General features: G+C 42.6%; 1 protein-coding gene across 1 annotated transcript in view; it reads left to right on the top strand.

The window, feature by feature from the left end:
- The first annotated feature begins 3,447 nt into the window (after positions 1-3,447).
- The window catches only part of LOC143292462 (xylosyltransferase oxt-like), a 72,017-nt gene continuing 57,123 nt past the window's right edge, over positions 3,448-18,341 (top strand). The window contains exon 1 of the mRNA XM_076602754.1: positions 3,448-3,813. Within this exon, the coding sequence (XP_076458869.1) occupies positions 3,607-3,813 (207 nt within the window). The 5' untranslated portion in view covers positions 3,448-3,606. The remainder of the gene's footprint in view (positions 3,814-18,341) is intronic.

Here is an 18,341-nt window from a genome sequence, read left to right on the forward strand (position 1 = left end):
ACCTCTTCCTACAGATCTTTAACGAAAGTGATCACTTTCTGCTTCATATCTGTGTATGGAAAATAGGACCTGGATAACTTTTCTTTTGTGATGTTCTTGGCCAGCTGGTCTGCCATATCATTAATTCAAATGCCAACATGGCCAGGAACCCAGGTCAAAACAACATCACACCCTTTGTTAAAAGTGTTAAATTAAAAAAAAATCCAGTAGTTTCAGATGTGTCAGATTCTTGCAGGCAATCGCCTCCACAGCTGACCGGGAGTCCGAAAAAATAATAAAACGCATGTGTTTTGCTTGCAAAACTATTTTCAGTGCCAGAACCAGTGTAGTCAGTTCCGCTGTATAGACTTAGCTGTCAGGCAGAATTTGTTACACTGAGGGCTAGTCAGGAAAGGCAGGACAATGCAGAAGCAGCAACACCATCCTCAGACTTGGAACCGTCATTGAAGATTTTGTGAAACAAGAGAAATTTGTGGCAGAGTTCAGAAAAGTAGGTATTATAGGCCAAGGAACTGGTGGAGTCTTTGGTGTGAGGCCAGATCGAATGGGACCTCTGGTGTTTTAAAGGTCCATGGTAGGCTTTCAGGGAGGTTAAAAAAGTTAGAAAAGTCTGAAATGCCTCTGACATCCAATTCAGCACTTTCCTTGTGTGGATGGGTATGGAGTCCCAGGGGAGGAATGCAGTTTGGGTTGTCAATTTTTTTATTAAAAGGGTTATTTAAAATACTGTCGTAGGCAGGGTTTAGTGGTTCAGAGTTTTAGTCATCATGATGCTACACTCTAGAGGAGACAGTGCCTTGCTGCTTGGTCACTTTCCTACATTAAGTAGTACTTATTCTGATTCTATATGCAGGACCACTAAACTTCCTTCTGATGTTTATGGTTGCTCAGTCGCATAACCAGTGACTCCCCTTAAGGGGAGACCATCACTACATCCATCCGAAAGTCTGATCGTGAATCCGTTGATGCAGAACATCGAGAGCAGGACATGAATACTACACAGATGAGGATGATGATGAAGTTGTAGGGCACATGACATGATATGGCAAGGCTGTACACCATTCATCTTTGTTCATTGACAACACACTTCTCCTAAATTACTGAACGATGTACCAGGAACTATAAAACCAATACATACAAAAATAACAAAGATTATGATTCTTCAGAGTGAGGTCATATTCTTTTTTTGTTTTTCACATCAGCAGGCGTCGACTTTGCAGTTGTACACACACACTAACTCTTAATAAAATACTCTCCCTCTCCTCATCCTGCAGTGGCATATTAAATAAGGAATGTGTGATCTGCTAAGATCACAAGACTACTGTAGATATTTAACTTTACACAAAATGCACAGCTTTTTTGCTTTTTTCAGTTTCAGGGTATATTCTGCAAGGATCGCTGTCTAAAATGAATACATCTATTGCATCTAGGCTGTATGTGTTATGTGTGACCACACTCCTCAGACAACAGAAACATGGCATACCCTCCACCCTGACTCTGCATGCATGCTAATGCTGACCTTCACATTCACCTGATTTCTGAATGATCTGACCAGGTAAACAGTTTCATTTTCTCAAGGAGGCGGCAAATCCATTTATGCTACACATCTTCTAGGCAGATGCCTGACCAGCAGTATAACCCAACGTGTTAATCAGGCCTTGAGTGCATGCACATTTATTTGTATACCTATCAGAGTGGATTTCTTTTACAGAATTTTGCTAGAGGACAACCCTTATGTTGCCACGCGTTCTTTTTCAGTGTTCCATGTGCATGCTGCACATGGGAACTTGGCACATCATCACATCTGAATGACTAGAATCAGTTTGATTTTCCAGTTGAACTTGGGAGAAAGGGCGAGATTTGGAACTGGACCCAGACCCTCATGGACGTTGTTTTGTGAGATAGTGTCTTAACCATTCTGACACCTTCCAATTACATTGAAACTGGTGTACTAATGGCATTTTGGTGTGCTGTATGTATCTCCACAACCCTCTTAAACAATGGCTCATGAACCCATCACACCGAATGAAAAATAAAACAGAAGTATTGAGCTTATCATGGTCATGCCTACCACGCCCCTCTTCATACAAGTACACACATGCACACAAAATGCCCTCAGGCCCTTTTCTCCATCTTGCCCCAAAGCCCAAAGCAACATAAAGCGGATGACAAGGCACTATAAAGGGGATCACAAATGCATGGCTGCATGCGGAAGTGAATCTGATTGGGTTGTGTGGAAAAATAACCGGTCATACCAACCAGTCGACGCAATGCCCTATTTTACAGGATATTTCTCTCGGCCTGTCTGTCAGTCTGTGAAATTATCCAAAATAAAACAGTCATGAAAATTTCTCTCTCTCTCTCTCTCTCACATGAAAATGGTAATTATGCGCACATTCAGATTGGTACAATAGTCTCCCTTCTTTGACTTTTCAGCACAGATTTGTGGTACAGCCTGTGGCTGCTTTCAGAGTTGTCTACGGTTCAACACACAGTTTTTAGTTAACCGTTTTCTCATTTCAGCAATGGATTCACTCCAAGTTTGTCAATATCAGGATGACATTGAAACTGGTCAGATGACATTGAAACTTGCAAAACATGCAGTAAGACCCATACATATTTTGTGTAATTAATGCTTCACAATATTAGAAAGTACTGATAAACTTATCAACACACCACTGACTACAGAAAAAGAAGAAACCAATGAAAGCAACAGATAAGCTTGTAGTTTGTACTGTACACAAAACAATGATGCCCCATTTTAAGACACCACTGTTAAAAAATACTGCTGTGGTTTGTACACATGTATGTGACAGATGAAACCCTGGATCGTCATTTTAACAATATGCTTATTGGTTGACTCTTAACTAACACACATGGTATACATTAACTACACTCTTGAAACAATAATTGACATGGGAAGATACCAGCATTGCAAATGAAATGCTATTTCTTTGGTAGATGAGTGCATACACGCACACGTACACGCACTTTCATGTACACACACACACATATGATTCCTAACTTTTTTTTTATGATCTCATGAATCACAATTTTTTCAATGGAATACTTGTAGAATCACCTGCAGATAAATGATACTTATATGGTAATGAATACATCAAATGGTGAGGAAGGAGTAAACCCCACCCCCACGCCCCGAAACGCTGGCAAACGAGACAATCATAGAAACCAGTCTCTCTCTCTCTCTCTTCTCTCAGGCACACACACAATGGCATGCGTGCCATTGACACGATGACTGATGTGAAACAAATTAGACTTCAAGCTGACAAATGACTGTCAGCACCTCGATCGATCACCACAAACACACACAGGTGGCAATTTTTTTTTTTTCGCAGCAGGAAACAACACCGTTCTGCGTACTCTTGTGGCCGCAGTGTCGTGCTGAGTGAAGCTACTGAAGCCAGCTAAGAAAGCCCCCAGCGAAGTCAATCAGTAGGCCAGTCGCTGTTGTGTGTGCGTGTGTCTGCTGTGTGGTGTTGAACACAGACGTTCTGTTTCCGAGTGCATACGTGTGGCATACACTTGGAGCCACGCCCCCTGCACAACTCTTTGGCCCTGAAGTGGCATTTGGTCATTCACACGAGTATGGCATCCTCGAGAGTGGTTTCGACTCGTAGACTGTGTGTCCGGTACAAATACTTTTTTTATGTGGCCGTTGTCATCCTTGCGCTTCAGGTGTTTTTAGCTTATAATTTTTATTCCATGAAAGAAGAGAACCAGGCAGAGGAGGAGGCCGTGGGCAGCAAAGGACCACACGAAGGGCCGGCATTTAAACAGAAGGAGAGTGAGAGGGTGAGTAGCACTCAATGAGTGTTGTAACTTCAATCCACTGATCTCTCTAAAAATATTTTTAGATCAGTGCTTCAGTCGCATGACAGTGGACCGTGAGTGAAAAATTGTGAAGTCGTAATTTCCAACAGACCATCAGATTTTTTTCTCTTTCATTCTGCTGTCATTGTCCAATCAGTTCGGTGCTATACAGTGGCCCGTTGAAATAAAGTAGATTAAACAACTGACTTATGACACAACAAAGCACAATCCTTAAGTGAACACAGACAGTGTCAGTTTCACCTGTTGTACAGTTATTCACATTCACAAGAGAAATAAGTTAGACTAAAGTGATGTTTACAAATGAGTAAAACAGAAAATGATGGGAAGTCCCGCGGCCTCGCATCTCCAGCAGGGCCAAACAGGATACCGCATTTTTCTCGACGGTAGTATTGTATCTTAACGAACAAGCCATGACTGGTACACTCGAGTCTGATGACCGGCATGGTCACAGCCATCATGCGCGGGGGTTTTGAAACATGTCGGTTTTAAATGAATTAATTTGTGGTGTTTACTCTTTCGAAATATTTTCAAGAAAGGAAGCAGTCCAAGCAAAGCTGACAAGGAGCTCCAGATGGCTTGAAGGGGGTGGGGGTGGGGGGGTACCTCTGTTTATTTTTTAGATCAGATTGTTGTTATCATTCGTTGGCACATTGGCCTCTTTAGTCATTTACCTTAATATAACATGTACAATGATATACATGTCTATTTTTATTTATTAATAATTTTGTATTCTAGGTGAGTATTAGCTGACTAGCTTTCAAGTGATAAGTTTATCTGGAAGTTGTAATCATTCCAGTGTCTATCAAATGAGTTTGAAGTAGTTTTAAGTCAAAAGAATTCATCCAGTGGCAATGTCTAGGCAGACTGTTTTACAAGTTAATAATTCTGTCAGTAAAACAGAGTGAAAAAATGATTAGATTTTGTTTAAGGTTTAGTCAGCTTCAGTGGTTGTCCCTAGTGTGTACTGTCATTTATTTTAGTGTAAAGACAAGTGATTCTGGGTGGTGCTTTAGTTTTAATCTCTGTTGGATGCAGATTTTATTTTTTTAATTTTTTTTATTTTATTATATACTAAAACATATCACCCTGCAACACGGAAACGATCACATGAAAATTTAAAATGCAAAAATATTACACATCTATGAAGAATTTTTGTATTAAATCATGGAAGTTAAAACTCGCACATGCACTCGCACGCGCGGGCGCGCACACACACACACACACACACACACACACACACACACACACGCTTCAGATTACTCAGTCTCTCTTCATAGGTCAAGTTGCTAGAGTTCTTTTATTTGTTTTGTGATTCTTCTGCATATTTTCTATAAAGTTCGTATTTTTTCAAAGCTATGGAGACCATCACATTAGCATGAATGGTCTAACCAGTGACAATAAACTAGTGTGTGTTCACTCTAAACTGTGATGCCTCAGTCTTTGAGATCCTTGGTATCAGGTAATCTTAAGATCTGATTTCTACCAGGTTCACAGTCTTATTGAAAACCAGTAGAACTAATTGTACACAAGTGAAATACCATAAGTTGTCAGACATTAATTTTCATCCTGAATCTTGTGTTATGCTCTTTGCATTGTTGTACCTGTTGGTCTGATACCTTACTGCTTGTCTGTGGACTACTTTGATCATGTCCAATTCATATGCATTTGATGAACAGCTGCATAAAGAGGGGGGAGGTTTGGAAGAGGGAGGGAGGAGGGAGTGGTTAGAAGGAGGAAAAGGAGCAAAACCTAAAAGAGTGAATGATATTTCACAACAGTATAGAGATGTGCTGTATTCTCACGCACTGATTTACTGGGATCAGAACTGTAGGTCTCTGTTGTCGGATATATGTAGCTATTACTGTTACATATTGTATTGAAATGTTGTTAAATTCTGTTTTATACAAATTGTGACTTTTTGGGCATGGACCATGGTTTGAATGTCATATAATGATATATGATCCATGTGTCCTCAAAAAAGGAAAAAGAGGTATTAAACCCAAAAGCTGCTACTATTTTGATGAATGACTTTACATTTTCTTGATTTTAGTTTTTACTTTTAGCTGCCCTGTTTATTTTTGCTTGGCCTGGGCAGAATGCTTAATGCTAAGTAGTAAAGTGGAGGAATTAGTTTCCTGGTGGCACAAGGTCTCGGTCACTTGATATTGTAAATAGTAAGAAGTCTGAGTGCTGAGGAGAATGACTGGGAGTGTGAGGGAGATAAGATTGACTTTAGTTTTATAGCGAGGGAATTGGGGCGACACAATGCAAGCTCTGACACAGACACACACATATGAGGCACACACACACACACACACACTCACACACATGCGTGCACACGCACACACACATACACGTCCGCGCGCGCACTCACACACACACACACACACAGAGAGATGCACAAGAGAATATAAATTATGAAGACTGCGTACTCTTGTACATGCACACATGCATGTACACATGCATGTCTGCATGCTTGCTGACACACAGGTTCACATAATTCAAATATAAACCCCACAGGAAACATTTTGTAAATAATTTAATTATGTTGAAAACAGCAAAAAATATTGAATAGAAATAATTCAACACACTGATATGACATTATGTAAATAAAAAGTGGGTTTTGTACACAAGTATTCTGTTCATGCCATCTTCCACTCCCCATTGCAACACTAAACCAGTTGATACATGCACTGATTCATAGTCTCATAATCAAAATCATAATATTATGGGGAGGGGGGGGGGGACAACCAACAAAAAACAAAAACAAAACAACAACAAACAAAAGAGTTAGGAAGAAACCAAGTGTTAATAACACCAGTGACAGTAACAACAGGTCCATCAGAAAGGCTTAGTACGTCTCACTCATTCAGACCACATCTTTCCATTTATGTCTGTATGTTTACACATATAGACAAAGTATCTGTGTATGATATCACAGTTTATTTGAATATGAAGTGACTGTAAATCGGATGCAAGCACAAGTCCTTTGAGTCGTCTGACTTCTCTTTTGATTCCCGTTAGGGATGGATCATCAGAGGGTCCCATGTGCTGTTGCTAGGCAGTTTACCTGTGCTCCCGTATGAATTTCAGACCAGTGCACTAAACTGCTATTTTTACAATTGTGGTCGTTTTTGGAGCTTTATAAAATATTGCTTCAGTCCACTGAGACTTTCAGGTACTGGCTTTGAATCATGATGAAATGTGACTCAAAGTGTTAAACTGATCAACACAGAAGCAAAATGATGAGTTGTGACAAAAACAACAAAAACAAACAGTGGTTACCAGGCCAACCACACATGGAGATTTTTTTGTTCATATATCCCATATATATATATATATTATATATATATATATATATATATATATATATATATATATATATATATATATATATATATATGTGTGTGTGTGTGTGTGTGTGTGTGTGTGTGTGTGTGTGTGTACTTTTTTTTTCTGCTAGAAATGAATCTGTATAACCTGATGGTATTAGAGAATATATTACGGTACCATTTTCAAATATGGTATATTAGTAATTGGTAGGGTAGATATTTTAAGTTTGATTATAGTGGAATGATGGCCTGTTGAGTGATGGCCTGTGGAGTGATGACCTAGAGGTAACGCGCCGCCTAGGATGTGAGAGAATCTGAGCGCGTTGGTTCGAATCATGGCTCAGCTGCCGATATTTTCTCCCCCTCCACTAGACCTTGAGTGGTGGTCTGGATGCTAGTCATTCAGATGAGACGATAAACCGAGGTCCCGTGTGCAGCATGCAATTAGAACACGTAAAAGAACCCACAGCAACAAGATGGTTGTCCCTGGCCAAATTCTGTCAAAAAATCCACTTCGATTGGAAAAACAAATGAAACTGCATGCAGGAAAAAATGCAAAAAAAATGGGTGGCGCTGCAGTGTAGCGACATGCTCACCCTGGAGAGAGCAGCCTGAATTTCACACAGAGAAATCTGTTGTGATAAAAAGAAATACAAATACAAAAACAGAAAAAGATATTTTATGGCTTAGTCTTTACACAAGCATCACTTTCTCTTTTCTTTTTTTTTTTTTTAGTTTTATACTTCTCATTTTTTCTGAAGTGAATGCATCATGCTTGGACTATGGATGTTCAGTTGGTTTCGAAAATGCTGACTTAAATCCTGACTGACTGAACATCCAGTTCTCAAAAATAGTCATATTATTTTGGGAGCTAAGGAAGAAGGGTACTAAAGTGCATGTTTAATGGGGCATGAGCAAGGGAGGATACTGACTGAATTGAAAGGAATTCATTGGAGCTTGAAAGTCTATCTATAACTTGTATTTACAGCTTAAGAATCCACCAGGCAGGTTTAATGACGCTTGTCGGTCATTGAGTATGAGCTGAGTTTTCATGTGTTGCGTCAGCATCAAATCTTGCCCATTTCTTTGTGTTCACTTCAGAGGTTGTGTTGTAAGTTATAAATGAGATTTCTGTTTGTGGTGATTTTATTTCATGGTTTTTCAACTGCTTTATTTCCTCCATGTAGAGGGATGTTTACAGCCCACAAAAATGAAAGGTTGCAAGAAAGGATATTTTGAATGAGAGTGGGGAATGGTTAAAGTCCTGGCTTAAAAACGTGTGTGTGTGTGTGTGTGTGTGTGCTGAATAAGAGAGAGAGAGAGAGTTGGTTTGTAGCAGAGACCAGCACAGGCAGGGGGGGAGAAAGGGTTAGTTGTCTGAGAATGGTTGACGGTTTGTTTTTAAGTGTATCTGATGTGGAACTCATATGTCTTCAGCTAAACTTAGTTGTATTTGTGTGTGTGTGTGTTTGTGTGTGTGTGTGTGCAAACATGTTCTTTGGGATTATTCATTAAGATTTTTGTTAACCATTGTCAAGTTTATCCTTCTGTTAAGCTTCACACACACACACACACACACACACACACACACACACACACACACACACACACACCTCACACCACACCACACCACACACCACACTGCACCACACCACACCACACCACACCACACTCAACCCATTCTCAGCAGTGTCTTGGGATCTAATTAACCCTATTCCAGGAAAAAGCTATCTACCTCTGGGCAGCTAATCCATGGTCCACTTCTCTCTGCCATTCCTAACTGCTCCCATCTGCACACCCTCTCTTCCCATTCCCTCAAGACCCGTGCACCTTTTAATTACCACCCTCATTTAGCCCAGCCAACAGAGAAAGGATAGATGAGCTGGAGAGAATTGCTTACTGCCGGTTGGGTCCTGGTTACAGAGTGTCCCTGTGACAACCATTTGCCTGCATGGTGTATATATATGTGTGTATCACACTGTCTGTGCCACATGTGTGGCTGAGGGGATACACAGTCATAGACCTACAAGGCTACATGGTTACTGAATTGTTATATATGCAGTAGATATTTTTGTTTGTGTATTTTTGTTTTTTGTTTTGTTTTGGGTGACATATGAAAGAGAAAGAATAATGGAAAGACATGAGAGAAAAAAACACACAGAAAAACAAAACCAACCAACCACTCTCCAACCAGCCATCCAGCAGGTATAAAGCAACAGTGCAAAACAGAAGCTAGTAGTGCTGACAAAAGAGGTCTCATATGTCAGATTCTGCTGCTGTTCATTTGATCATAACAGCTTAAAGCAGGTGTTATTTTCAGTTGTGTAACTTTGGACCTTTACTGTTGTTGACAATCAAGATTCTACAAGCAGACACGTGTTTTGTTGTTTTGTGTGTGTGTGTGTGTTTTTAATACATTTTGTTAATTTTGTGTGTACTACAAGAACAAGCTGTGGAATTTAGCAGATCATGCCTTTGAGTGCAAGCTGTCATGTTGTCTTTTGAGTGCCTGCAGGGGAGATTGGGTTTTGAGTTTGAGTGTTGGCACCAGATTGTAATGAACCAGTTTCGGTATAACCACAGATGTTTATGTACTGTCTAAATGACACCAGGCGGCATTATTATCTCCACTGCCTGAAAAAAAGAAGAAAAAAAGGTGGTGGTGGGGAGCGGGAGGGGAGGGGGGGGGGGGGACGTGGAGCGGGGACAAGCTACAGGAAGGAGTCCTTCCCTTCTACCATCAGTTAGTGGAACCTACTTTTCCCCGGAGACAGTAACATCAGACTCAGGAAGCCTTCAGGTTCCGGATATAACCACCCCACTCCCCTTCCTCTCGGTCCTCTCATTCTTCCCGCCACTTCCACAACAAAACTGATCAGACAGTTGATCATCCAGGCACTAAGCAAAATTTGACACAGTTCTGTACTTCATGTGAACATCCCCTCCTTCCTCGCCTTTCAAGTTTGTGACGATCGTCAATATGGTGACGGTGAACGTCAGAAGAAAGGAGAATGGAAGTATTTCGTTTCAAACAGTGGTTCGTTATTCAACTGCAGTGGCACTGTCATTGATATTATAATGTACTGAAATGTAACAATCATTAATTTCCCCACGAGCGACCTCTCAACTTTTAGTCATCCCGCTCCCTCCCCCCACTCTTCCCCTTCCCGAAACGTTTGGTGAGAGAGAGAGAGACGAAGCGCGCTTGTGAACCCGCTCTCTCCAATACACAGCAGACATGTCACCGCTGGCAGCATGCACCCAGCTGACCGAAGTCTTGGCCGTGGAATGTGTGCTCTCTCTATGGACTCAGTCCCATTCATTTTACTTTCCAGTGATTGGGACTGCCTCTTCCCCAATCGTGTTCATTCGCACACAGTGGACTGAACGCCACGGAAAATCTCTCAGCTAACTTCAGCTGTCTTCCTGATTGATCACCGCTTTGAAATTTGAAATTCCAAATTGGACCCAAACCCAGAAGACATCTACCATGGCCAGTGTGCTAGATTTCAGCTTGATCGACAAAATTCTGCATCATAGTAGTGTGCAACAGACAGGAAGAAATAGAAGATCATATCTCTGGTCCTCACAAGGGCGTGTAAAAAAGCAAGTTCATTACATTATTCCTCTTCATTAATATGCGGTAACTCGAATCACACACACTCATGTAGAATTACGTGTGGGCTTTTATTACGATTTAACACTGCTGAATAGACTGCTTTACTTGTTTTCAATGGCGGTGCAGGCTACAAGACCAGTGCTTTCATTACCCAACGAAAACAAACAGGGCTTACGTCAGTCTCATGTCCATAGTGTTTTTTCCCCTGCTTGCATAAACACATGAAGAGGGTAAAAGGCACAATCTGGTCTGTACATTTGCTGATCTGGGAGATTGAAAACATCTCCATCCATAGTCTTCCAGGCGCTGCCAGGGCTTGGACTCTGGGCTTGTGTGATGGGAGTCGGACACACTAAGTGTTCCACTATCATAATCACACGCATCAGATGTGGGCACGAAAACACAGTGCATGAATTGCAGTGTTGGCACTCAAAACACTGCTATCATTGTCAAAACCCAGAAACCTAACAACAGACAAGCAAGCACAGTAAACTTAGCCCTTACAAGGACACACAACGTCAAGCCAACGCTGCTTACTGGTTCCCATCATCTTGCACGTAGGTAAATAAAAGGAGCTGAGGAACAAACTCTGAAACCTCAAACAAGAGCAGCAAAGGCCTTCAAGACTCGAAGGAACAGGGGTTGTTTCATGAACATCATAAATTGTCAGCGTTTGTTTGCTGTTTCCAACATGGATCTGACGAAAGCCTGCAAAAGAAGTTGGGAGGTGGAGGACACGTCATTCAGTTCCTTTCCTAGAAAATGAAATGGATGAAATGAGCAGCGCAGTTTCTAAAAAGTACCCGTTTTTAGGTGTGCTGAGATGCGTGGATGAAGAGGAAACTGCACTGCTCTCTCTCTCTCTCTCTCTCTCTCTCTCTCTCTCTCTCTCTCTCTCCGTGATAACATGGAGAGGGGTAGGTGCCTGAGGATGTAGGAAGAATTGTTTGGCGAGCGTGAGTGGGGTGGGGGTAGGGTGTTTTTGAAGAACTGCGCGGTGTTGTTGAAGTAGTTTCTGTCACACTGAACATAAACTCTAGTCCCTTTCTCTCTCTCTCCCTCTGCCAGTGATACTTTATTTTAATCATTTCCCTGACTGATCAAAGTGTATGAATTGAAACAAGTTTGGTGGTTCTCGAAATGTTACGGCTTCTTATACGGTCTTGCACAGTGAGTGATATTGTGTCACCAAGTGCTGGATAAGCCTGGAAACTGTTCTACACTCTTGACAAACGGATGTCAGTCTTTAAAATCTTTATATAAATCATAAGAAAGAAAACAAAATTAACAAATGACCTTTGTACATGTTCACTAATTATCTGCACATGTTTTGAAGAAAAAAAATCAAAACCTGTTTTGAAATTATTTGCGATAATCGATCCGGTTCATCGCCGAGTACACACATTCATCATTGTGAACACTTGTTTTTGCGTTTGATGCACACATGGTGAAGTACCTACCCCATCTCTTTCCCACTGCAGCGAAAATGACGATTGAGAAGTGTGAAGGTGATCGGTCTAACGTGTTGGTATTTTTTCTGACACAGTGTGTTCGGGGCACCGTGTACACAGCCGTACAAAATGGGGACGGGGGACGTAAAGAAGTAAAGAGACCGGGACTTGCGGGAGGATAGACATCGAAGGGGTGGGTGGGTGTGTAATGAGGGGAGGGGTATGATTATATATCAGCAGTATGGGAAAAATTAAAAGGGTGGTGTGGGGGAGTAAATGTAATCAGACTGTTTCCCCAGTTTGTGGGGGAGGTGGGCGTTTCTTGTGGCTTTTTCCATCCTGTCCGCTGTTAGATCCCGTCATCCAGTCTTAGGATTCTCTTTTCCGTGTGGTTGGCTTGTTTTTTGTTTTTTTGTGTTTTATTTTAGTCACGTTACATCACTTGCACTGGTCGTTTGTGTGTATGTGTGTGCGCGCGCGCACACACACACACACGCATACAGGCGTAAGAGCTTGCTGCTGACAAAATATGGAGTGACTGGAACATAATCATCATTAGCACAAAGAACAAACTTGTTGATGGCAGACCAAGTGCAGGTACAGAGCATGTTTTTCATTTCTTCATTGGTTTGTGTAAGCGTGTGTGTGTGTGTGTGTGTGTGTGTGAGAGAGAGAGAGAGAGAGAGAGAATTAAGAGCAAGTGAAGTTCAGTCCGTAATTTCTGGAGAAAGGGAAGTGCAGGACTAGGAAGATCCTGATGTTATCTTTAGTGGGGGGCCAAATGGTCAAGTTGCTTCCTGCGCTTATTAAACGAGGTTACGGAAAAAGTGGGCCATATGGCGCATGATCTCAAACACACAAGATGTCAACGATGATTTTGTTATTATGTGTACACATGACTGAATGAAGACCCGGAAAGGGAAAGTAGGCCCGATGACTATGATTTTTCTCTTGATACTACGAAGCTAGATCTTGGAGAACTTTTGTCCCGGCTAAAATGGATGTTTGGTGGTGGTTTTTCACAGACGGTGAAACTTTAAGTGTTTGGTTCTTCGTCAGAAATGGCGCCTGATTTTTTTTCTTACACTTTCCATTTCTTCTGAGTGTCAAACGATGCACACACACTCACACACACACACACACACACTCACACTCAAACACACACACACACACACACACACTCACACACACACTCACACACACACACACACACACACACACACACACACACACACACACACACACTATCGCTCTCTCTCTCTCTCTTTCTCTCTCTCTCTCAAACACACACGCACAAACACACACACACACACACACACTCAAACACACACACACACTCTCTCTCTCTCTTTCACACACACACACACACACACACACACACACACACACACACACACACACACACTCAAACACACACACACACACACTCTCTCTCTTTCACACACACACACACACACACACACACAGCACGCAGCGCAGGTCATGGCATTCTCCACTAAATTTGCCGAAGTTTTGTCTCTGAAGACAAATAAACAGCATAGAATGCCGGCTCTGCAGGAATTGAGAAATGGGTTTTCGACGTACAAGTTAGACCACTGTCCCTTTTAACACAGGCCCAGTACAGAAGGAAGAGGGAGAAGAAGGGGTCAGCTACTAACGAGGCTAACTGGGTAAAATAATGTGGCACTTGACGGGCAAAGGAAGCGTGTGTGGGGAGAAGATGGGCCTTGCTGAAGTGGACGTACGCAAGAGTAGCCAGAGAGGTTTGAATGAGAGGGGGTGAGGCTGGGGATGACCGGGGAAGGTGGAGGTAGGAGCTGAAGGCCTTGAAGCCTTGCTTTACGGGCACAGACCTGCTGGCATCAGAAGGTCAAGGTCAGTCTGTCTCCTTTTTTTTTTTTCTCCCCGCCCGCTTGTGGTTGACCGGGCCGGTGATGAAAATGGAGACATGGTGGCTGTTGCTTGCATCGTGCTGACAATCAGTTGTCGGGGGGGTTATCTGGGGTGTGTGGGTGCCTAATACACACACACACACACACACGCGCGCGCACGCGCGCGCGCGCGCGCGCGCAGAAGGGGAAAATCCCTCGCGGACACGCATGCGTCTGTATGTATTTCTCTCTCTCTCTCTCTCTCTCTCTCTGTCTGTCTCTCTCGCGCCCCCCAACCCCTTTGAAGCTTACAAGTCCGTGAGTAATGCATTCGTAGCCACTGGAGAAAAAAACCCCCACCATAACAGTTGTTTTCTGGCTATCGCAGAACAGATAATAATTTACGAATGTCTGCAGAGCCAGTGCAGTTCTTATTAATAACATTCATTTGTAGCAACAAGGGTGGACTTGGCTGATTCGTACAGTTACATGATATGTATTTTGGATGAATGGATGTATGGGTAGATGGATGGATGGATGTGTGAATATGTGTGTTTGTTTGAGCGCGTGTGTGTAGAATTATGCTATTAATTAGACATGATGTAATACGAAAATTGATAGTTTTTGATATTGCTTTGTGATTATTTATGTTTAAGGTTTGATATTCTTTAGGCTGTGGGCTTTGGTCACCCATGTTTAAGGATCAGTGTATCAGTAAACAATCAGGGTTCATTCATTCATTCATCCTCTCCCTCTTTGTAATGTTACGTGTTTGCTGTCTGTTCCCGTTTTTATGAGGGCAGGATGAAAACAAGCCTAGAGTGCTGATTACCACAGATGTTCTCTCTTAGGATGACGAGAATGAACAGGTACAAAATCTTTATGAGCTTGTCACGTAGTGGTGCATGCATTGGGGAATAGTTTGCTTTGCACGGTTGAGCACCGAGCTAGCTGGCTCATCGAAGATTCTGAGTTCGTTTCAAGGCGCACAGAATGACTTGAAGAAAAAGACAACCAGTTGATCACTCTCGGTGTGTCTGCCTTCTTGTCTTACCGTTGTGACGGTGTCAGTCTGATGTTGGGATCCCTTCCATCCCCGTCGCATGGGATCGGTGGCCAAAAGGTGGGGCGAGGGGGGTGGGGGGGGGGGGGGGCGGGGGCGGGGGGATGGGGGTTGACATTAATAACTGAACGTTTTGCGTAGCGGTAACAAGGAAAAACGGAGTGTGGTGCTCACATGGCGGCAAAAAAAACACACCCAAAACAAAACAGTAAGACATAACAGTCCGCTTATTTGTATAGTACAGGCCTACAAGTCAGTGTGGGAGTAGCAGCCCATGGACGCGGAAGACCAGACTGCAGCAGTGACACAATGCAACGGGGTCGGTGAAATGCTGTCAGCGGTCATTGTGCACGTTGACGACCACAACCACTGGTTGAAGTGGAGGGCAAGGAAAGAGGAAGTCATCGTCAGGAGATTCTTATGTGGAAATCCATTCTTTGGTCCATGACCTGGCCATCTCCTTCACATATGGGCGGTCCTCTCTCTATCTCTGTGTGTGTGTGTGTCTCTCTCTCTTTCTCCTTTTCTCTCTGTCACACACGCATGCACTCCCCCCCCCCCAGCTCCTCCCCCCCGCATACACACAGTGTGTGTGAGTACGCGGTCTGCAAGCACTGGTTCCTTTCGAGGGAGCAGATGAAATTGTTTTTTTTAATTCTTTTTATTTTCTTTCTTTTTAATAGCTTTGTTTTCTTTTTTGTAACGTACTTGTATATCAACGGCGAAATAGTTTATTGTTCGCTTCAAGACGAGACATTCTTTTCCTAAACATTGCGTTCACGTTACAAATATTTCTGTTGCAAATAAAGTTGATAAGAAAGACATCAAGTAATTCATTTGAATGAGATACTTCAAAGACACTCAGTTACATAGATATGTGTTACACACAAATTATATATGCACCACTGGTCGGCCCCTTACCAGCATTTGCACCAGTCAGTAGAGTTAGCAGACAGTTCTGACCGTGTAGAGCTCGATTGACTTTTGTCAAAGAAATCATGTGCCGCCAGCACTTTAAAGGGTTTACTGCTTTGACTGGTTACCTTTTAGAGTTGCATCGTGTACAAACTGTTGATAGTGCATCATTAATCAGCGTTTTGACTCTGTTGTTGTATCTCATGCGGTTCCAGCCTGCGTAATCTTGTGTCTCGAACTAAAGACCAGTCTGTTCAAATATCACTCGTTTGTCATTCAGTGCCTCGACCCACACTATTTCCTCTCTCTTTCCGTCTGTCTGACACAAATCCCGAAGCAGAAAACAACACTTGTGCAGATTTTATTCTGCCATCAACATATGTCTGGCGTTTTATATCCAAGAAGATTTTACGTAAGTCCCAAGCAAGTCAGTGGCTGCTTTCAGCAATACGTTAAAGCGGTGGACAGCTGTCAGCTTCGATCTTTCAGCAGGCTGTACTTTCTGTATACGGAAGTAATATAAACATGCATATCGGTGCGTGTAATCAAAGACGGTGTGTTGTCTGGTGTAATGTGGTCCAGGGTCAGAAGTGACAGGCGGGTCACGGGAGCCGGGGATGTGCTCGTGCTGACTCTAGTCCCCTCTGGCTGCCTGCGCTCACCTACTCTTCCGAGAAGTTGGAGGTGCTCGTGCCACCCGTGTCTTGTACTGTCTGCACTTTTGCTTTGCCACAGCTGGTCATATATATATATATATATATATATATATATATATATATATATATATATATATATATTTATACATGTGTGGTGTGTCATCCAAACATTTTCCCATATTTTACCAAAGTATCGCACGCGAGCGCATGTGTGTGTGTATGTGTGTGTGTGTGTGTGTGAAAGCGGGAGAGAGGAGACAGGAGGTAGGGATGGTGTCGGATGGACTGTCGGAAGTCGACTTTAATGATTATGATAAAGGTCGATGCATCATAGTTCATGCATGAAAAAAAAAAAAAAGGCGGGGTGGGGGTGGGGGGTTGTTAAAATTCAGAAAGCAATTGCAGCAACTGAAACACAAAAAAAAAAAAGAAAGAAAAAAAGAAAGAAAAAAAAGAAAGAAAAAAAACCCACCACCAACCGCATAATTCGGAAAGATACTGACAAAGATGATAGTTCAGTTCACTTATAATACTCAAGGAGGCGTTACTGCGTTCGGACAAATCCATATACGCTACACCACATCTGCTAAGCAGATGCCTGCCTGAAAGATAACAAGTAAGAACCACCCTTGTACCAGCCGGTGTCCTTCCTTGTACTGCTTTGGCGGGATATTGGTGTATATAAATGGACGAAAAGACTGGTGGCAGTCTTTCTTCGATTGTTTATGTAAAGGAAGGAGTCTCTCTCTCTATCTCTCTCTCTACTCTGGGTGTGGGTGGCAACCTGACCCAACAAACACGAATGTTTGTTCGCTGAGGTTTCCCAAATTCAGGGCAGACACAGTCACACATGTCCCTCACAATGCACACACAACTGCAGACAGGACTACTCCTTCACCCCCATTCCAACCCCCCCCCCCCCACCCCCACACACACCCATCTGCCTTCCCCAACCCCCCAACACAATGCAGTGACGACAGCGCTTTTCTCGGATGGGGGAAAAGGAAGTGCGACTTCTTTTCCAAAGAGAGGAAGGAGAGAACAATAACGTGTATTATCGACTGAGCTCGGGCGTTCAGGGGATGAGAGTATGTGACTCTCTCTCTCTCTCTCTGTCTGCGTGTGTGTGTGTGTGTGTGTGTGTGTGTATGTGTTAGGATAGGAGTGGAAGTAGTGGAAGCGGATGGGGGTAGTTTTCGGTTGGGAATGTAACATGACGTCAAGATGTCTGTTCCGTTTGTTGTTGATGCACGGTTTTTGTGTTGCTTTGAGATACCATACACACACACACACACACACACACACACTCTCTCTCTCTCTCTCTCTCTCTCTCTCTCTCACACACACACACACGTGTGTGTGTGTGTGTGGTTTTCTTTTACTCTTTTTTGTGTTTGTTTTTGTTTTTGCAACAGCATCGTGCATATACTTTGTGTGTATGATAATATTCCTTTTTCATCATCTGAAAAGCACTTGTGTACTCAACTTTCCGAAGGCCAGTGGGCATGTGCATTGTTTATTGCAACCTAGGTATACTGTACCGACATTTCAGATGAATTAGCACACTTAAAGTGAAATTTAA

This window comes from Babylonia areolata, chromosome 18, assembly GCF_041734735.1.
Source record: "Babylonia areolata isolate BAREFJ2019XMU chromosome 18, ASM4173473v1, whole genome shotgun sequence".
Classification (NCBI taxonomy): Eukaryota; Metazoa; Mollusca; class Gastropoda; order Neogastropoda; family Buccinidae; genus Babylonia; species Babylonia areolata.